This window comes from Megachile rotundata, chromosome 9 (assembly GCF_050947335.1).
Source record: "Megachile rotundata isolate GNS110a chromosome 9, iyMegRotu1, whole genome shotgun sequence".
NCBI lineage: Eukaryota > Metazoa > Arthropoda > Insecta > Hymenoptera > Megachilidae > Megachile > Megachile rotundata.
The window spans coordinates 16,666,016-16,688,054 of NC_134991.1; the positions used below are offsets into that span (position 1 = coordinate 16,666,016).

At 39.4% G+C, this 22,039-nt stretch overlaps 3 protein-coding genes across 14 annotated transcripts; 2 read left to right on the forward strand and 1 right to left on the reverse strand.

Moving 5' to 3' along the window:
* The first annotated feature begins 605 nt into the window (after window positions 1-605).
* On the forward strand, window positions 606-3,074 carry LOC100882898 (cdc42 homolog). Of its 5 annotated transcripts, none has more exons than XM_003707814.3 (5): window positions 606-768; window positions 1,434-1,635; window positions 1,779-1,888; window positions 1,976-2,173; window positions 2,256-3,074. In XM_003707814.3, exons 2-5 carry the CDS (start codon window positions 1,458-1,460, stop codon window positions 2,343-2,345), a joined length of 576 nt encoding a protein of 191 aa, XP_003707862.1. In that variant the 5' UTR covers window positions 606-768; window positions 1,434-1,457; the 3' UTR covers window positions 2,346-3,074. The 5 variants fall into 5 exon arrangements, with proteins under 5 accessions (XP_003707862.1, XP_076391495.1, XP_012151556.1 ...); XM_076535380.1 differs by lacking the exon at window positions 606-768 and adding an exon at window positions 775-971; XM_012296166.2 differs by lacking the exon at window positions 606-768 and adding an exon at window positions 978-1,202.
* A 315-nt stretch (window positions 3,075-3,389) lies between these two features.
* LOC100877037 (uncharacterized) lies at window positions 3,390-13,201 on the reverse strand. Of its 2 annotated transcripts, none has more exons than XM_076535358.1 (3): window positions 10,548-13,201; window positions 9,368-9,487; window positions 3,390-9,285 (listed from the first exon to the last, which is right to left on the reverse strand). In XM_076535358.1, exons 1-3 carry the CDS (start codon window positions 11,590-11,592, stop codon window positions 4,991-4,993), a joined length of 5,460 nt encoding a protein of 1,819 aa, XP_076391473.1. In that variant the 5' UTR covers window positions 11,593-13,201; the 3' UTR covers window positions 3,390-4,990. The 2 variants fall into 2 exon arrangements, with proteins under 2 accessions (XP_076391473.1, XP_076391472.1); XM_076535357.1 differs by having other exon boundaries at window positions 10,452-13,201.
* Window positions 13,202-15,246: 2,045 nt separating this feature from the next.
* Rho1 (ras-like GTP-binding protein Rho1) lies at window positions 15,247-21,695 on the forward strand. 7 transcript variants are annotated; one of them, XM_012296169.2, is made up of 5 exons: window positions 15,315-15,395; window positions 17,471-17,553; window positions 18,793-18,953; window positions 19,032-19,415; window positions 19,499-21,695. In XM_012296169.2, the coding sequence occupies exons 2-5, from the start codon at window positions 17,496-17,498 to the stop codon at window positions 19,535-19,537; spliced, it is 642 nt and encodes a 213-aa protein (XP_012151559.1). In that variant the 5' UTR covers window positions 15,315-15,395; window positions 17,471-17,495; the 3' UTR covers window positions 19,538-21,695. The 7 variants fall into 7 exon arrangements, with proteins under 7 accessions (XP_012151561.1, XP_012151559.1, XP_012151560.1 ...); XM_012296170.2 differs by lacking the exon at window positions 15,315-15,395 and adding an exon at window positions 15,414-15,687; XM_012296168.2 differs by lacking the exon at window positions 15,315-15,395 and adding an exon at window positions 15,746-15,978.
* The last annotated feature ends 344 nt before the right edge of the window (window positions 21,696-22,039 follow it).

Sequence of the window (22,039 nt, forward strand, 5' to 3'; positions counted from 1 at the left end):
TCCGGAAAATGCTATCACTAGCGCCATCTAGCGTCGAGCGATGATACTACTCAAATTAAAAAATCCATTTTTCTTTAAAATTAACGACTTTTCCGCTTTCCTAATGCGAGGAAAATATTCTATGAACTCTAAAGAATTAGAATAATGACCTCATAATGCGTTCAAAGCGTTAGAAAAGAAAATGAAAAAAATTGCATTTTATGGACCTCGAAACAGTATCGCCATCTAGCGGTAGAAGGTTGGAACTAATTAAAATAAATTTGAAACATTATACCCTAAAAAATATTAATCTTTTCTATTTAGCAGAGAATGGTATATTTTAAATTGCAATGTTAGATGTCAGAATGTTTTACAAGTTCTATATAGCTAAAAAAATGAATCAACAGAAACTGTGTTCAAAACTCTTGGAATTTATACTTGAATGTACAAAGAGATAGAATCGGTGTCGCCATCAATGGCATAACATAGTACGATATCAAACATAAAGTATATATACTTGACCAAGTTTCTGTCACCTCTAACCAATATGTATCGATGTAATCGTAAATACTATGCATTGTTTTTAATCTTAAAGAAAATGTTAATGTATCGTTTCGTTAAAATAAATTCGATCTACGCTTTGATATATAAATATTAGAAATATATTTAAAGCACCGTTATAGGTGGCAGTTGTATAGCGTATCTTCGAATCAACCGGTCACCCGGCTCTCTATGCAAGTTTGAAAAATTTGTGACAGTAAAGTGTGTGTTGTCGACGCCCAGTTACTTGTGAGTGTTTCAGTTAAATTTCGTGTATTTCGTTACTCGTTATATTGCACTTTTCAACGCGTTCACTCATAGAAGATACTACTGGACCTATTTATCTATACATACGAACGATACTATTTCAAACGTGAAATTGACATATTTGATAAAATATCAAAAATGGCGATCCGAAAAACAATAATTTCAAAGCAAATCTGTGTATAATTGTATCAACTTTTTGACAGCTAACAAACGTGTCTTTCGTCTCTTGCATGGAAAATCTTTTTCTCTGTTTCTTTCTTGCCAGTTTGAAAAATCCAAACACGTTCGAACCTATCGTCGACACATTCTGAACTGTGTTTTGTCTTATTGAAAGAATAGACGACAGAACGTTACGGGACATACATAATTGGACGTGACGGGATGCAATGGAACGTGACGGGATGCGGTAGAATTTGGTTAAGATTGTACTAGATTCTACTGTGTTAGGCTACGTTATGCCAAAATAGACAATGTTAGATCACGCTATATAGATCAAACGCGATGGAATAAAACGAGTCAACGCGTTAAATATATGTATATGTGTATATGCATATTTATATCTTTTTAATGTAATGTGTAAGAAGACTCCCAGTATATTAATTATTAACCATCTTTTGTAATGTTCTATGTTTCTCCTTTTTTCTCAGAAAGATCCATAGAGCAGGAGTAAAATGCAAACGATCAAGTGTGTCGTAGTTGGAGACGGAGCAGTAGGTAAAACTTGTCTACTGATTTCGTACACCACCAACAAGTTTCCTTCGGAATATGTTCCAACTGTATTTGATAACTACGCGGTCACTGTCATGATCGGCGGTGAACCATATACTTTGGGATTATTTGACACAGCTGGTAACTACTAAATTTGCATATATTTCAACGTTCAATTGCCCTTCTTTGTTTGAATTCATCATTTGTCAGGAATAGAGACAGATTTGACTCTCACACATTTTACATAAATTCTTAGCTTAATTCTAATTGTCGTTTATTCAAAGGCCAGGAAGATTATGATCGATTACGTCCCTTAAGTTATCCCCAAACAGATGTGTTTCTTGTCTGCTTCTCTGTTGTGTCACCATCGTCCTTTGAAAATGTTAAGGAGAAGGTATGTCCACAAGAAATTTTGTGCATGTTGTACCAAGATTTTTTCCTAAAGAGTAATTGATCGGATTAAGTAGAAATTTCTCATTAGTGGGTTCCAGAAATAACTCATCATTGTCAAAAAACCCCATTCTTGTTAGTCGGAACCCAAATAGATTTACGAGACGATGCCGCGACAATCGAGAAGCTCGCGAAAAATAAACAAAAGCCTATATCGGCTGAGCAAGGTGAAAAACTAGCCAAAGAGCTTAAGGCGGTAAAATATGTCGAATGCAGTGCTCTTACACAGGTATAATTGCATTGATGGTTTTGCACCGATATAAACGTTTACAATTTCCTGCTATCAAACTGTGCGTTTCTTTCGTTTTCAGAAAGGTTTAAAAAACGTGTTCGACGAAGCGATTTTAGCAGCTTTAGAGCCTCCAGAGCCAGTCAGAAGAAGACGATGTATCGTTTTGTAGAACGTAACTAACCGTAACTAACATCCTTTTTAAGATCTACTAGCGATGTTCGGTCGAGGACCGAGTGAGTTCCATCGTACGGTGCATGCAAGAATATATAGTTCCGATATCTAAACATCGGTATCATCTGCCTTTCGTTTTTTACTCGTTCGATAGCTGCTCGCGATTCGAATGAACAAGTTCACAAGATAAAAAAGAAACAAGGCATTTTATGAGCAAGAAAAGTGCGTATACGTACATGTACATGTAAGTATATATACGCACGTGTACGCGTCAGTGCGTGTATATGCACATTCATGCGCACGTGTCGTCTGCATGCATGTATATGTATATATATACATGTTATATATATGTGTACTATAAATGCATATATACATATGTACATATACATTTCGTTGGCTCGAGATGTACGATATGTATATATGTATGTGTGTACATATATATCTCTCTTATTGTCGATCAATTTGTTACGAGAGAAGAAAAGGAAAAGGTGACAGGTAGTATTTGCCTGAACCGATTCACGGTAGCGAGCATCGATATTTTGACGATCGCACGGGAGAAACGTCGTCTCTTTATGGAGATAATTGTGACCATCCATGTACGAACTTCGTATAAAACACTTGTAAAACATTCTTCTACTTAACATGTAAGACGTTTTTATTGATAAATTAGTAGTGTGAATTTTTTAATAAATCAGTTTAAAAAAGTAATAAAGTCAATTTGAAACAATGAATTTTTTTTAATAAAAGGAAATATAATTCGAATCGGTATATTTCTTCTTTTATCTAAAAATCTTGATATTTTCCCGCACTCTTTTTTGAAACCCACTTTACGACGTCGGTCCAAACTTGTCGCCGATTCAATACGCATGCCCGAGTTTAAGCAACAGGCGTTTTCAACCGGGCAACTATCCAAGGAGAAAATATCGAAATTTTGCCATATACGTATACGCCTTAACCGTATAAGAATTTCATTTCTAACCGACTTATTTTAATGGTTTAACAATAATAATGTAATCGGTACATTTAAAATGATGAACATCAATGTGTGATTAAAACTTTATTTATATACACTTTTTCACGATATTATGGAATAATCAAGTATGCTATAGTACATGTAAAACTTGTTTCTAAACTTGGCCATTTATCGTAAAAGTTTGGTATCTAACTTTGGAATAAAAGTGATTACATTCGAATATCGCTTTCGACATCGAACGTTTGTATATTTTCTACTATTCTTTAATACGTCGATACTGTTTTCTTCCTATTAGATCGCTACAGTACTGGATGCGATACACTTCCATTACACGCGTACTTGATGCGCGCATACTTAAAAATCGTTTATCAATTTTTTCAATGAAATCAAATTTATCTCTTGCGCTTTGTATTTTTCTGTACGACAAATTTCACTTACAATATCCACCAAAACAATAACAAGATTCATAATAATAATATCACGAATAACATAACATGTCCTGAAGTACGCTTTATACGTGTGTACGTGTGTATGCACTTTTTGCATTTTATATATAGGCAGGACGAAATAATATCAGCTACTTTATACGAGTAATAAATGTTTTTTTAAGTGATTGCCCCTATTTGGTCTTGCGTTTGAACACTAGTTTTTCTTTGCTCCTTCAACATCTCCCTCTTGATCTCCCCTTTCTTCTTCTTCTTCGACAAGATACAAAGAACACGGAATAAAGGAATGAGTATCAAGCGCATATCATTTATCGTATCAGTATGTTCAACATTTCCATCGGTTTCTACGTTGTATCGCGTTGGCAATACGCCGTATAAGATCCTTAAACGTTAAAGTTTGTTTCGTGATCAAGATACGAATAAAGTAGAGGGATCAGGGGACACAAAAGAGTCGGTAAGCAGTATTACCGTACGTACGAATGTAAATCAGGAAAACTGATATCAAAAATATTCCGTAAAGTTAAGCGAGTACAGTCATTTTTGAATTCTTATCTTTTCGTCGCATGATAATAAAAAAAGGTGATTTTTGCATAACATTGTACGCTAGCTCGAGTCGCGTGTACTTTTATTCGCGTATCACCGCGTCTATCCTTTTTCACTGTACAATTTTCCTAATTACTTAATCAATTCCACCGCAAAAATTGAATCCCATCTATTGAAAATAATTGCTGCCAGCTATGCTCTTACATATACAGAGGAACGTCGCAAACGTTCTTTGGTTTATTTCTGACGAACAGCGTAAGTATTTTATCGTGACTAGAATCGATTATAACGTAAGTTCATGTGTCTTCTGCGACAGTGTACAGCGTACAACGGAAAAAAAAAACGAAATTTATTTTGCACGTAGATTACATTGAGACCCTGAGTCGTTAATTTTTAAGCATCGCATTCGATTTCGCCGATTTTTAGCGAAACCTGGTGGTACTCGATCTTTAACCATGACACGCAAATGATCGTTTTCCTATTTTCTTACACGAATATTTCTGATATCACGCGAGTGATCTGCACGTTTGTCCAGGCGATATGAATAGTCCGAGGCATGCCTCGATATTCGTATTTCAGACAGTTTCTTCGCGCTATGCACTTACTATGAACACGTGGCTCTTTCATCATTCGATCGATCGATTAACGGAGCGACTCGTTACGCCGGGGTGTATTACAGATTTAAACGTTCATCGCATAATATACCGAATTCTGCGCGTGAGTTGGTAACGTTACGCCATTAGGATTATGTCCGCCGTAAGTATTAGACGTGAGTAAGATCCCCGATTGCGGTATATCATGTCCGGACACGCTAGCTGCTCCTTCTGGAACACCACGTTCCATTCCCGTGTAAGGTCCCATAAGTTGTTGCTGTTGCTGTTGTTGCAATTTCGAGGGCGAGCAAGGGATCTGCAAGGAAGACGAGGACGAGCAAGAGGAAGCGGAAGAAGAGGAGGAGGAGAAGGAATAAGATAACGAGGACGAAGCCGACGACGACGAGGATGACGTGGAAGATGAGGAGGAGGAGGAAGCGGAAGTGGTGGTGGTGGTAGTAGTGGTAGCTGTGATGGTGGCGATGGTGGAAACGGCGATGTTATTGGAATTCGATTGAACGATTCCAGATCCGGTACGAAAAGCGGTATCGAAATTCGTGGCGTGAACAGCAGGTTCGGAAACATGATTCGGAAGTACGAACGTGGACAAGGTTTGTTGAGGCGCTACGGTTACGGTTATCGTTGGTAAAGAAGAGAAAGATGTCGACAATGAAGACGAGTAGGATGCCGAGGACGGTAACGGCGGAGAACACGAAGCGGTAGAAGAAGATAAAAAGGTTTGAGCCGATTGTAACGCGTCCGTCGGGGGTGCGAGAACTGTACGACCCAAATGTACTTGATAGAAGCGATAAGAACTTTCTGTCGGAGCCGCTCCATTGCCGGCGAACGTCGCGCATTTCGTGGGTGCGATTACGGCGTACGAGGACGACGACGGGGAGGACGAAGAAGATGGTGGTTGCGTGGACACGGCTGGCATTGTAGATGGTAAACGATAAAACATGGGCTGATGATGATGTCGATGATGCTGATGATGTTGGTGCTGTAATTGGAGCTGTTGTTGATACTGGTGTTGATGTTGAAGCTGATGCTGATACTGATGTTGATGCTGGTGTTGATACTGATGTTGATGTTGATGTTGGTGATGATGGAAAGCGATTCTAAGGTCTTCCGGTTGTTGCTGATGATGGTGCAAATGAAGATGGAAGGTCTGTTGCGTAGGCTGCAACGTAACGGGAGGATTGGCGGTGGAGATCGGAGTTGATCGAGGGTCGAAAGACGAGAAGGACTCGGAGGACATAGAATGACCGAGTGAGCCGGAAGGTATCGGAGATGCGAGATTGCTTTGCGTCATATTGGATATCGGAGAGAGCGAACGATTTCCTACGTGATAATATCTTAGCTGCGACGTAGACGGCGTAGGCGGTGTAGACGGTGACTGCATTTGCGTTTGCGTTTGCGTTTGCGCCTGTAATTGATCGCTTTTGTTCGAACGAGGGTACGGATATCGTTCGATATGATTGGTATAACTAGGAGACGGATGCGACGGTAAAATCCGCTGGATGTTTTGATAAGTTGGATCGGATAAGCCATTGTACGGAACAAAGTACATGGTACGGTAGCATTTGGTATTAGCCGGAAGTCCGGTATACACGGTCGGCATCGCGTTACAATGATAATTGGAAGGTGCCGTCGTTGCTAGAGGCTCTCTTCGTCGCGGCTTTGCGGAAAGAGTGTTAGCGTAATCCCTGTTATCGGCGACACCGGCGACGGTATCGATCTCTTCCGCTCCCACCGCGATGCCTCGCAAAGAAGTTCGAGCATTCGCGGTGTTTAATTGTTCTTGACAATATTGTTGGCCGTTTCTTTGTTCCTGATAAATACGGAAGGCAGGATCGTTGATCGGTAATCGGAGATGAGCCTGACGCGCAAACGCTTCGTCCGTATAAGATTCGCGTTCGTGCGAATTTTGGGCAGTAACGTTCGTATTCTCGACGATAGTCTGATAAATGTCATCGATCTGTTTCTGCATCGTGTTTATTCTATTAATCGTACTGGCGTCTCGCTCGTTTGCAAGCAAAGTGCCAACGAACGAATTCGGAGTAGAGTCGTCGATCGTTCCGTCGTATAACGCGATGCGACCGTCGATTCGAATACAGTTATTTTCATAGTACGTAGGAACCGACGGATGAAAGTTCGTCCTAGAAACGTTCGCGTTGCCAGCGTTACTCAAAGTCGACCGATGGAACGATTCGCCGCTACCGTTCGTTGTTCGTTGTTGCTTGATACCCGTTACAGATGGTCTGCGATTAAATCCATAGTCGTTTAATTCATCGTCGTCGTCGTCGCCATCCTTGTCATCGTTGTCGTTTCGCTTGTCGTTGTCCTCGTTGTTGTCGCCCTCGTCGTTTTCTTCGTCACCATCGTCGTCGTTATGTCCGTCGTTGCCGTCGTTGCTGACGATAGTTATACCGTTGCTGTACCGACCAACGCAGAGGCGTTGTAATTCACCGGTATTCTTGTTACCGTTGTTGTCGCGCGCGATATTTTCGCGATATATAGGCCCGACTCGTTGTCGATGACCGTTATCGATGACTTCGTTCTTGCCGTCGATACTCTTCTCGACGAGTTTGTTGCCAGAAACATAATTGCTCGTACCGTTGATCGAAAGCTGATATTGGTCGTCGTTATATCGACGCTTTATTCTTTCGGTTCTAAATCTATCCTGTTCGACGAAAGCGAGTAATTCGTCGGTCGTATTATCTCCTATATCGGGTCTATCGAAGAACGTCGGTGTACCCTTGGTAACGTCCGGCTGACCTATATTATAATTACCATCGTCTTGGTGCAAACTCGTTTGTACATCGTTTAAATCGTAAATCGATTCTGCAGCCGTTGCTGCGTCGTACGCGGTAGATGAACTGCGATTTTCGGTAACCACCATTCTAGAATTATGTCCGTAGTAATCTTCTTGAGTGTCCGTACTATTGACAGTCACGCAAGATAACGGTGCCAAGCTGGCTAAAAACTGTCTACGTACATCGGAATTATTCGCTTTGATCGTGTTTTTCGTTTGCTGATAATCTTTGCCAACACTGCTATTGCTTTTCCCGCTGTTCCCTAAACCGAGATCTGGCATGTTCGGCTGGATATTCTTCTTGTGTACAAATAATTCAGTCAGTTTTTTATAAGTCGATTGATTGTGTAAATGATCCGTAGCGGTACTGGCGCCGGCCGAAGAGACGTGTTTGTAATAATTGGAATTGGTAACAGTGGTTGCCGCCACCGCTATCGCCGCCGGTGTCGTCGACGTCGACAACGATGAATTTGACGTTAAGAAAGTTGTCGTTGTCGCTGTCGCGGCTGTCGCAGTCGTCATTGTATCGTACAACGTACCGAATCTTGTAGCGACACGTATCGCCGATGCTGACAACACCGACGACGGTGCCGATGTTTCGGTACTAGCGTTCCGAACGGTAAGCGGTCTCGTCAACGTCCTATTATCTTCCTGACCCGAAGGTGCAACGCGAACCAGCAATTCATCGTCGACTTTACTGTCCATAGTCGAATTCGTACTCTCTACATCGGACGATCGTTGACACTCTTCGTCATCTTGATCTACGCAGGTAAGCTGGCGTATCCGTTCCTCCAGGGATAAGTTGTTTGACGGTAAGCTTTTCTTGCGAGAAGTGGTACGATATTTATCGAGGAGGCTTCTCCGAAGCGTGTTTCTTTCGATCGTTCTTCTGATCGGATTCGACTCGTCATTGGATGAATAGTCTTGACTGTCGGAAATCCCTGAAGTTTTCGTACCGTCGAACAAACGTAGACTCTCCGAGTTAAGAAAAAGTCCTGAACCATTTACCGCATCGTCGGCGGAGTTGCTCGAAGAGATCAATTTAGCCAGCGGTGCCGGTGGGGGTGAAACGAATTTTGGATTAGGAAAGAGTTGTCTAACGGCAGAATTTGGTTTTAGACTATTGTTACCGGCTAAAGTAGAATGACCTAGTTTGAACACGAGAGATAGCTCTTTCGCTTCCGATGTTTCGCGTTGCGCGACGTGGTCTTGCTCCACATCGTTCATCGACGAGGATTTTTTTGGTAACGTATGTCGCATATCGCGAAGGTCGGCGGTTCGTCGTCGAGCGTTGTTCGCGACATACTCGCTCGAGTCGTCGTCGTTCGTCGCGTCGTCGTCGCCTGTATCCGTGATCGCCCGGTCGATCGTCGTCGCTTTACCAACGGAAATGAAATTTCTTTCTGTGACACTCGCTCGATCCGTCTTTCTTTCGTCCAGCGAATCGACGTCTTGACCAACGTGGACTACGCGTTCTTTTTCCTCTTCTTCGCTGATCTCGCGTACGATACGTCGCTCGGTGACAGTCGTCATGGTTATCGTTTCCACCAGGTATCGATGTCGCGACTCTGCGAACAAGAAACACGTACGATTCATAGAACATTAAACAGTCGGCTACGTTGACACGCAAAGGAAAGGACGAAAACGTACCTGTAGATGTTGCCGTACGTTGCAACTGTTGCTCGTTCGTTCTTTGTACTTCGTTTTCGTCATGATTTTTCGTCGTTTCTTGGTCGAAGGTAAAACAACTTGGCTCTCCATCTTTTGCATCTGTAAAATCGAGTAATGCGGTGTATAAAAGGCGTTAACTGTTGCGAAGGGAAAAGGAAAAAAGTACATGCGTCAGGAACAATGCTTGCGCGACGCGCGTATTGGACGAAGAAGCAATAGGCAATAAGCATATTTTATAGTGCAACGATCGTTGTTGCATAGCAATAGATAGTACGTACACGCGGTTCTCGTCCTTCCAGCGTATCGTGGAAACACCGGAGTCACGCTACGCTGTGCTTCCGGCGAATGTGGACGAGCTACACTCGCCACACGACCGTCAACGAGTATTCGTGTGTACGTATTCGGTGCGTACGCACGTTAACGATATCCTAACTGCTTCTCAAGGCTTTTTGCGTTTCGTTTTTTCTTAATTAGCAAAACGGAAATAGCAAAAAATATCGTTCGCGTATAATATGTGTGATACGCGTGTCGCGGAAAAGGAAAAGCAATTTTACAAGATATTTCACATCGGCCATTTCCGCCAAGAATTATTTCTTCGTCGTTCGATCGAGAAAGCCCGAGAACGTCGTTTGCGCAACAATCTAATCTCGTATGTTCTTTTCGGTCACGTTTTCCATCGCTATCGATTAAAAGAGATTGAAACTTTTGCCGAGATCGTTAAAAGTCGTACAGACCGTGAACGCGTTAGAGTTATAGAATACGGGTTATGAGAAAATAAACGTGCATTCGTACACGAAGGCATCCGTTAATTGCCGTGCGCGCGTCCCATACGTAACGAATTCCGTGGGAACGCACGCCAATTATAAACTTGCGTACATCTTTACAGAGTCGATAGCCGCGATACGTACATAATGGCTAGCATAAAATCTTTTTTACGCACAGCCTCGATGTCTTTCTCATCGGAGCGGAGAACAAAGGAATCTATCGCGAGTTCATCTTCCGACAATTCCAGAGCCAGTCCTAAGTCGAAACAAAAGCAAAAAAAAACTCGAACGAAACTCACCTACGGTTCCTTGACAATGAAGGTAATCTAGCGACGACTGTAAGCAACATTCTGCTACGTTCGACAGCTTTTCATTCGAGTAAACATCTTTATAACCTTCCGGTGGACTCAGTGTTTCCTGCTGATGCTCCTGTCGTGCGAGCGGTGACGATGGCCTATCTAACGGAGGTGGTGCCGGTGCTAGTGCTGGTGCTGGAGCCGGTGCTGGTGCCGGTGCTGGTGGTGGTGCTGGTGCTGGTGCCGGTGCCGGTGCTGGTGCAGGTGCAGGTGTTGGCGACGCTATCGTTGGTGCCGGTGCAGACGTTGGTGTCGATGCCGGTGGTGGCGGTGGTGCCGGTGGCAGCGGCGGCGGCGGTGGCGGAGGTGGTGGTTGCGGTGGCGAAGGCAGCAACGTCGTCGCAGACCCCGTCGAAACAGGCATATCGGTCTCGCAAACATCTATTTCGGCGATTTGTTTTCGGTATCCGCTTTCGTTCGACCCATCGTCCACTCTTTCGCGTTTCTTTCTACCTTTCGGTTTGGTCGCGTTCCCTGCTTCCTCCGCTGCTCTCGGGGCTTGTTTATCTTTCCGTTTCTTCTCGTTCGCTTTCTCTTGTTCGTCCACGCGGTCCTCCGTCGGCTGGTACATCTCCGCTTTCTCGTCATCTCCGAGTCTGTCGGATACAACAGCCGCTTCTTCGACATCTTCGATTCCATCTTCGTCGCTTTCCGTTTCTACCTCGTACTCTTCGTGATCCTCGGTTTGCAAGTGCACGTAGCCGTACGGTTCACCGACGCAGATCTGCTCCGTTCGCACCGCGTTCTCTCGTATGATTTCTTCGTCCCTTTCGACATCGTGGTATCGACCGTTGTCCGCGACACCGAAGTGCAAGTTCAATTCGGCTCGGCATTCCTTGCAGTTTCCCAATCGTATCAACTCGTGTTCCTGACAACAGCAGTCGCAGTCTTCTTCGTAGTCGTCGGCACAGCATTCTTCCTTTATCAGTATTATATAATCAGCCGCGAAGAATTCGTTCAATTTCTCGTTTATCACCACTCTATTCTTGTGCGACCTGTTCTTCGACTGACCCGGCTTTTTCAACAACGACTTGAGGATCTTTGCAGGCTGCTCCGCCGGAAGTTTGCTTCCGTGCTCCTTCATTATCGGGGCTTCTCTCTTCTGTCGCGTCTACCCTTCCGTCTTTCTCCCTTAGCCACCGGACGCTTCCCTTTCTCTTCTTCCCTTGTCTCTACCCTTTTAATTTACGATCCTCGTGTTACGTTTCGTCACGTTTCGTTACGTTAGATGGTATGCGCATTTCACCGCGTGCCGTTACCGTTCTCTCGTTCTCTCGTTCTCGCTGTCTCCGACGTCTTTCCTCTTTCTCGGAGCAGTTTCATTTTCGCTGAGAGGAACGCGATTGCCGTTCGATGCGTACCAACGTTCGAATACGTCGTTTCTCAAATCGATCAGTCGTATGATCGATCAGACGATCCTGTTAAGTGATCGTGTCGTCGAGCGGGCACACCATGTTTCTCGACGATCGTTTAATCCGCATTAATTCGATGGCACATTACGCGGAAAACGATCTAATAGCAGGATACCGCTATCTTCGACTTTGTACGGTTGCATTCCAACGAGCAGTGATCGGAATAGGTGTATTCGTACGTGTCGGATGAACGTCGCTCGACACGGTTTAACGTCGACGCGAACGATGGGAAAGAGAACGTAAGCCGATGTAATTTCACCGAATGGAACGCCCCGAAAGATGCGACAGAAGGGAAAGCGTGCGAATCGAGGGATCAACGAGGATTCGACGAAACTCTAGCGACGCTAACGAACAGCGTATACAAAAGCGTCGCTCCGTACTCGCGAGGCTCTTCTACTTTCTCGCGGACAGCGAGTCGCGCGTTAAACGTTCGCGACAGTGACAGCTCGAAATGTTATCACCGTTAATCACCGCCACCGCCACCGACACCAACACCAACATCGAACCGACACCGACACCGACACTGACACCGTCACCGGACACCGACAGCCGACGAAACTCGTCACGGTTACGTTAATATACCGTATAACACTGTCGCCACTGCCGCCGTTTTCGTTTCAACGCTCTATCGTCGCGTTGCGCTACCGTTCTCGTTCCCACTGTCGCTATATTCTTTTTTCTTCTTTCTTTTTGTTGCCTTTTGTCTCGATACAGAGTACCGTGTTCGCTGTGCGCAAGCGATTGCTTGTTTCTCGTAACACTACCGTTTATCGATCTCGGCCGACGAACGTGGGCGCACTTCTAAACGACACGATGCGCCGCGCCATCACGATCCTCGTTGCACCTTACGTACTTTCACCGTAAATACGCGTACCTTCATCGTCTACTTACGTGTACGCGTATGCCGTTTGCCGTTTTACAACACCGAATAAATTTCGATTTAATTATTACCGTCGAATGAAAAAACAAAACCATGCACCGCACACGCGCATACGCGTGACAGTAACAGTCTGTTTCCCGATCAAATTCAAAAGAACGAATCGTATTCAATGACAATGAACTCACGCTAGTACACCTGTTATACTCGAATATCGCACGGTTCGCGCGTTAAACGATCGGATAACGAGAACGTTATTCGTGACGCGTTAACCGCAACTGACGTTTCGATGCAACGGCCTGTGTTGTCCACACGTATCGTAAGCAGCTTCCCTCGTTCAAAATAAACGCCGAAGTAGCTGTCATCGAAGCGTTTCGACCTCGAGAGGACTCTACGGGGCAACCTTGCGTACAGTATACGGTGAATACGCAGCGAGTCCGCGCATAACGTCACACTCTTCAATTTCTCCCGCGCTTCGACCTGAAGCAACTGCCATCACGATGTGTCTCGATTTATATACATTCGATACATTCATGATTTTTTCGATGTAATATTGCATAATTCACTTTGCTCGATCGGTACTAAAAGGATAGCGAATCTGCCGATCAATTCGTATAAATTCATTTTTAACGAATGTTAAGTAATATTCAGTTTAATGTACACGTGTCAAAATATATTTGCTATAGGTGCATAACCTGTAGGTAACAGGTCTGTAAGCATATATTATTACGGATTTTTGGGAATTGTTAGGAAAGTCGGGGTGGACTGATACCCGTGGAGCGCTCTGCTTGTCAAAGTGCGAACACTTCAAATTTCAACCCGTACGTAATTGATTCTTTATTGGAAATGTATCTATGCTCCATCTTATGACGGAATGATCGTACTTCTCATACGTCGACAATCTAAGAGATTTCTAACCGCAAGTGAGATACCCCTCTAGAGTTTCCTTACTTCATGGTTATACACTCTGTGTAGAAAAATAAACGAACAGAGAGAATGGTAATGTAATAAGTGTGCAAGTTAGAAGAAATACTGTGCTTAATTTTGGGATATATTCGTCAAACATATAAACGTAAAAGGAAAAAGTACTTCGACGAATAAGTGGAACATATTGCGATCAGTAGAAATTATAAGTTATCGATGTTTCTAACCGCTGAGTATATACTGTCAAAGTTACGACCGTCATAAAAGCGCATGCGCATTACCATAGATTATGTAGTATATAGAATCAAACTCTATATCGTCGAAGAAATGGAAATCGTCATATAGTAAGGTTACTTTCTCATGAGATGAAATGTGTATAGGGTCTGATATTACAGGATTTTGTGACTTTAGAAATTTGGAATTTCTGAACTTTGAAACCATAAAAAGTAATGCATTACAAACATTAGTAGAGTTGAACAAAATTATTGTTTCTAAAAGTGAAATTCAAATATTTAAAAGGAAGTTTTAGCCTACACAGTCTAGGAGGAACCTAGAAAGATCTAGGGAAACCTATGGCATCTTATTCGTGATTGCCAAACGAATGCACCGTTTATGAACTATTACCCTTCAATGCCCGCTGTTTACTGTTGTTTGTCCACCACTGCATTACACCAACTATATAAACTTAGATATGTATATAGCATTATATCTATAACACCCTGTATATATCTACAATTCGTTGTATTTACGTTTTTCAAACCGGAAAGTATTGTTTATGTTATCAATAAAAAGATAATTGTAATGGAAGTTAAATAAATTTCGAATACTTCTTATAATAGAAGATTTTTATTCGTTTCGTTGTTACATGTTTAATATCGTGATCCTCGCTTGCAATTTATCAAGGGTGGTAGGTAGTAAAGTTGCGATGCAACATTATTTACATATTTTCCAACCCTTTCCGTCATCCACCTACAAATACATCGGAGCAATATGATGCGTGCGCAAAGTCCCTCCACAGGTTCGTGACGTGCGCGGGTGGCGCATGATTCGCCGGTTTGGGAGTACCACTCAGGAATGTATCGTCCGATGTTAAATGATTTTAACAGCATTTTCTTTTAAAAAAAAATTCGATATAATAAATTTATATCTATCGACGATTAAAAATTCAATGTAGTCATGTCAATAAAACGAATGATATTAACAACATTTTTAACTTATTTATACTATAATGTTAGTACAATAGACAAAATTACATTCTCCAAATTATGGTCTAGTGCCACTAATGATTAAAAATTGCTCAACTAATACCCACAAAATTCATAAATAACTTTCTATTCCTTTTTAAATATAAACGAAATAGTGATTTGTCATTATTCGTTATATTATTTTTATCGATGTTCACCATTATTCGTTAATGATTTTTTCGGTATAATATAAAAATTTGATGAAAAGTACATCATTCAACGAATATGAGTAATATGCAGCAATAAAACGAATAAAAAGAGTGTTGAAAAATTGAAACCATTTCATGAATTTGTAAGAGAGTTTCCAAAGTATCGATACGATCCTGAGTATAATGCCCCCCCCACTAATCGATTGTCGCACACTCAACAGATTGAGGTGTGGCCATCGAGGGCAGCCATCTTCTTGACTTTCTGTTGCTTAACATTTCAGGTAAATACGCAATTATTTCTTAAGTAATACTGGTTGGAGTGGTGCGAGGGTGTGCTGTGCTGTGTGCCGGGGTTGTTTAAGCGTGCCGTATATCGGTTCGTTAACGGCGGAACCGGGAACTCTGTGTGTCAAGAAGGGAAAAAAAGCTCTCCTTCTCCCGTGATAGAGAGAGGGCCGAAGGAGTGCCATGCGTTACGAATCCACCGTATCTTCGCATGACGACCGTTTAGTTCAACGTGCAAGAAGCCACAAGCGGTCTGCTGGGGTTGAATCCGATCACTGATTTGGGACTGTTCGTACAAGTTCAAATACAAGCTCAGTTTAGTTCAGTATGTAAATCGTCCCCCAGACTCTAGACCCCTGCGTCGCTATCCTATCGCACCCCTAGCGCCCCCACAAGCTCTCCCCCCGCACTCTTACCCCGTTACGCGGCAATGCACTTCCGGCTGTGCAAAATTCGGCAAAAAGGTCCGGGCCTCTGTCTGGAAAGCTAAGCAAAAATCTGTGTCACGGCTTCGTCTTGACATTCCTTCGTCGTCGTTTACTTCGTCGACCGACGTCTCGGATCTGCGATAAACAAAAGGTCGGTACGTTCTTTTGATACGGAAAAAATCGCGTTTATATTCGTTCGATAAGTATTCGCGTATCTTTCGCTTACGCTTTCGTTTTTCACCTTCGAGATGATTTCATCGGAATTTCCGTTCGCTAATAAAAATACCAAACAAACGTACGTCGATTTTCCGTTAACGATTGACCTCTGTATATTTAGAATATATGTAGGAATTTTAATGTTTCAAATGTTCTGTGCTCAAGTTGGATGAAAATTGAAAAAATTATATGATTTATTTTCCAATTAAATTACTTTAGATAATGCAATTCTGTGAGATATTTAGGTAAAATATTGTACTCTTATACAATCAATAATGTTTGCAGTTATCGATGATGTTAAATTGCCCAGAAATCTAACAATTGTGGCATTATAATATTAACGCATAATTCTTCTTATGTAATTGATACGTACAATCTCTTTATGTTTGTTCGCATTGCTTCCGCATATTAGAAAATATTTGATGCTAACATTCTTGCTTTTGTGCAGTCTTACGAGTGCTTTTAATTTCTGTTGCACAGGATAATACTGCTCAGAAATCAATTATTTATGCTTTTAAATTGTATACAAACTTTGGAGCTAAAAGTTGCTTTATTAATGGATACAATCTGTGTAAAATATAAGTACCTAAACAATTAATAAATGCCTAAAAACAATATCATATTATAATGAGAATTTAAATAAATAAAGTTTTGTTCTGAAGTTTTAATGCCAGCATATCTTATGATGTATATTTTTGTGTTATACGTATAGTATATATAGTCAGATAATATTATAAATTATTTAACTCATAATGAAAATTTTATAAAGCATCTTACTTGTGTACATTATGAATGTACTGCCTATCGTGTTTAATTTATGCTTTCCAAATATCATTTTTGATGGACACACATTTCTTAATAGTGCATGTTTAATACGAACAAGTATTAATCTTATATGTTTATGCATGTTTTTTGGAGACATCATTGTCTTGTTTCAAAGCATAAGGTATAATCTCCTATATATGTTACAAAATATTGCCATCAAGAATTAATGTACTAGTAGTTAAATACAATTTTTTACATTTAATAAGACTTTTCCACAGAACTGTTAGGACTGTTAAATAAAAGCTTTACCTTATGCGCTTGAAGAATTCTTTGAACTTTGATTTTAACATTTACGTGAAGTCACTACAATAGCGTTACAATAACGTTAAATCCATATTACGTTTAGTCATTGGCAATTTTGCAAAGCCTTGTAGTATATGTATTTTCAAATATCGGAAGGAAAGAGTTATGAATCAAAATTATAAAGGTGTCGTATACTAAATGATCATAGATTGTATTAATACTTTTACAGATGTTTAAGTATATAACTATGATAGAGACGAGATATATGCATATCTTATATTTATGATATCTGTGTGGTACATGCAATTATCTCGCAACCTTCTATCCATTCTAACATGTAAAATGTCCACTTAAAACAGAGAAGCTGAAAGAAAGACTAAAAACATGGGATGCAATACGGGCCGATGCCTCGGTCCAGACGATACGGGGTACCCTGGATCAGGTACGACCCAATCAATATCCTTTAAATCTTCAGCCCTCGTAGGTCGCTTTCTAAATAGTACCGAAGTAGATATCAGTCATAGAGAAACAAAAACTTTACCTACCCACTCTATACATAAGTAGCTGGCAGTACTGAAATTAGATACAGTTTATTAGTAAATTTAAGTAAACAGGAGGGCTCTAGGGAGCGTATGTTACTATACATGTATGTAATGCTAGTACCAATTTAGTACTCTGTTTAAAAATAAATCGGTGCAGTATTTCTAGATGATAATATTTCATACCCTACGAGGTTTGAATTCGAGTCATTGTTTATGGCATTATCAGAAAACAAATCTAATGGAACAATTTCAAAGGATTACCCTGATTTCTTCCTAACTCTATCCTGAAGAATGCTTTTTCTCTATCTTTTTCATTGTTTCATTTGTATTTCCACATTTGCACCTAGGTCTATCCATTTGAAATTGCTTTTAATTTATTTATGCCTTATCAGGTTGCAGGGAAAGTAGTTTCATTTAACAGTGATATCGATTCCATCATTTCGACGTTCTTTGTTTTTCTCATTTAGTTGTGATTTATCTTAAGCGTATTACATGCTCATTCACTGCATGCTTTAGTCAAACTAATTTTAAATGGTGTTTTCCAACAGATGTTATTTTAGTTGACTTATATTCGTATCTGAACAATTTTTAAGATGCTATTTGCATCTGTACTGCATGAAAATGCAGTTTAGAAGTCTTTAATATGCAAAGTATAATTTTTACACTAGTATTTGTGGTTTAAGGTGTATATGTACATACACAAGTGTATACATACATAGGATGAAAACTATAGAAATTAGACGCGCATTTTTATTATTTCACTCATGTATGTAAAAGTTGGGTACATATACTTTGTACATATTGATCTAGCCATCATTGGCAAGAAATATAGAAATGATCAAAATTTAACAAATTTAGTTCAGCGTGAATATATTACATAAAATTAATTACTTTTAAATAGGTAAGTTATTGGGTAAATGATGAAAGAAATAATTAATAGTTGGCAACAATATTGAATTACCTACAAATTTATGAATTGTGTAAATTAAAATTGATTACTAATTTGTAACAATTGTGTATTTCTTGCTTTTGCATTAATATTTATGTTTTAAACATCAAAATTATATGCATACAGTTATATTTTTGAGCTATATCAGATGCAGTAATAATAAATAAGAATATAATAATTTATATTTTAGAATTCATGGCAGCCATTAGGAAGAAATTGGTTATTGTGGGTGATGGTGCTTGTGGTAAAACATGCTTACTCATAGTCTTCAGCAAAGACCAGTTTCCTGAAGTGTATGTACCTACGGTATTTGAAAATTATGTTGCAGACATTGAGGTCGATGGAAAGCAGGTGTGTTTTAAAAAAATATCGTTTCGAATATTTTGCATCGCGTAATATCTATAATTCAGAAAATATTTTTTGTAATAGGTGGAACTGGCTCTTTGGGACACAGCTGGACAAGAAGATTACGATAGGTTGCGTCCGCTGTCGTATCCTGACACAGACGTAATCCTAATGTGCTTCTCCATCGACAGTCCCGATTCCCTGGAGAACATTCCCGAGAAGTGGACACCAGAGGTGAAGCACTTTTGCCCAAATGTGCCCATTATCCTTGTTGGAAACAAAAAAGACTTGCGCAATGATCCTAATACTATCAAGGAGCTTAGCAAGATGAAACAAGAACCAGTAAAACCCGAAGAAGGTAGAGCTATGGCTGAGAAAATTAATGCGTTTGCTTATCTTGAATGTTCTGCTAAGAGTAAGGAGGGTATTAGGGAAGTATTTGAAACAGCCACCCGGGCAGCGCTACAAGTAAGTATTGTTCAATACAGGTTTTCTTGTCGATAGAATAAAACCCGGATAGACGTTATTATAAAAATGATGTGAGTTTGTAGGTAAAAAAGAAGAAGAAGGGAAGATGTTGGCTCTTATAATTCGTGTCGTGAAATTGTTATACTGGAGGCCCCCCAGCAAGAACCATAATATAATAACAACTTATCCTGAATTATTTTACATAATAAAACAAATCTATGAAAAAGTAAAACACAAAATGCGCCCGCAATATATATACTGTCATCGATGAAACCGGAGACTTAAAAAAGAACGTTGACTAAATTCAATATAAGTATATGTGCTATATATGTGAAACCATAATGTATATTGTAATGACTTCTTGATTGTATTTTTTAATGGTAATGAATTGTGCTTCGAGTTTAAAGAATTAAACAATTGTCATACCAACTATTTACGTTTACAGTACATAATTATCTATATCGTTGTAGCAATTATTACTATTATTATTAGTATCTCAGTACTATCGATATGCATTCTACATCTCTTTTTTTTTCTTAAACCGTAGTGACTGTTTATTTTTGATAAAAGAACATGGAAGGAAAGGATGAAAGAAGTTGGGGGAATTCGTAAACAAAGTATAAAGAGAAAAAGAGGAGAGTAGAAACGTAGTATGCAATGCAAAGTCATAGAAAGCAATGTATAAGAATCTAAAGCAAAACGTTAAGAATTCCAAATGTTGCGTCGCTATTTTATCGAGCCATCGCATTATCTATATTTCTTAAACAAACAAAAAAAAGTAACAAACGTTATATTATACTATAAAATTGCGTAAGTAGACGAGCGGATCACTTTGATCTTTAAGATACCAACTAGGCTAAATGTATTATTATTATTAATTATTATTATTAATTATTTTTATTATTATATTATTGTAATACGATGACACTAACATTACGGATTGTAACAGCGGCTATATTATATTTATGTATTTCGACTACACATCCCTTGTATCCAATTGAGCACACGAAAAATCTCCTGGATTTCATTTCGTTGCGCCATACTTCTTAAATAATCTAAAGTGATCAATGTAATCAGGAAACGTTTAATACCGTCAACGCAGGGCGAACAAATTTCACAGAGTATATTCATTTTCGTAGTGGATGTGTAACTTGCACGATGTTTTCTAAAAAATATTTCAATTTGAAAGTAATATGCATTGTTTAAGAACATCGATCAATTTACGAATTTCAAGTTACCTCTTTTTGTAAAATGATTATCAAGCCCGTTTAAATCATCCTATATTTTTCCTTCCTTTTGTTTCTTTTTTTCTCCATTTGTATACATACTATTTCTAAACTTTTAAATCTTACGCGTCTTCTATTAAAACTAATCTATAATGTTCATAAGGTAGTTGTTTTTTGCAAGAACTATTGAATTAACGACTGCAATGCAGTCTTAGCCATTGATTTAATGAATGACTGTGGAATTGTGTTCAACAAACTTTTTTTAACGGTGAGCAGTACTACTGTTCGATTACGCTTTTAAACTGGAACTGCATAAAGTTGCAACCAAATTTTGCAACGGTTTCAATTATTACTTGTCAAGGATTCAACGATTCAGAGATTGACACTTTATTGTCAAGAAAAAGTCTTTGTTACGATTAAGTATTTGAAGCACAAATTTCATTGATAACTTATAATTGGTAGAAAAATCCTTCTATAACATTGAAATGATACGTATGTTGCTGGGATTTTTTAAATAAATAGCAAGTAGAAAATCTTGAAATCTAAATGTGTCGCTTTTGTAAATCAAATCCCGTTGCAAAGTTTGTTCTTTTTATAATAATTTCTGAAGGATGTACTGTTAATTATGATTGTATCAGTTAATCCTTTATGGACTATTTCCCAAATACCGCAATAAATACCATCGTGTTTTCAAGATGAAATAAATTACTAAAAAATTTGTACAAACACAACCGCAGTTTTTTATAAGGATATGCTATGAGTCGTAAGAGAATTATCACTTAGAATCTACCTGGTCTTGATCCTCGTCAAATCAAATATCATTGTACAAAAGTCTTTGAGACTGAGTTTTTATGCTTTAATCAACAAAAGAATGTGTAATCTAAAGAACACTTTTTTTACAAAAATTTAAAAAAAAAGAAATTATTGTTAGGAGCACAAAATTATGAGATAAGGATAAAATGATAATGTTATACATCTGACGAAGATCAAGATGGTAATTGTTTTTGTACTCGATATTGTGTACGATAAAAAAATTAAATGGTAAAAAAAATAATTTTGTTGTTTTACTAGTTTGGTCCATATAGGATTAATCAATTCAAAGTGTTACTTCCAACAATCTTAATAATTTATGTATAAATACTTTGTCAGTAATAGTGAAATGAAAAAATTTTTTACGATTAAGAAAAACAATTCGACTGCATTTTTTCAGTTCTAGAAATCACTCTATAATTAGCTTTAATGTATAAGGTATTTACCCTCATGATTGCTATAATGATAAATTGTAATTAACAATAAAAAGCTACTTACCAGCATTTGTGGGAACGGTTCAATGCGTATCAATTTACGATTACGTGAAAATTTATTACGTCATTTATTCTTTTCTGTTTTCATTAAATG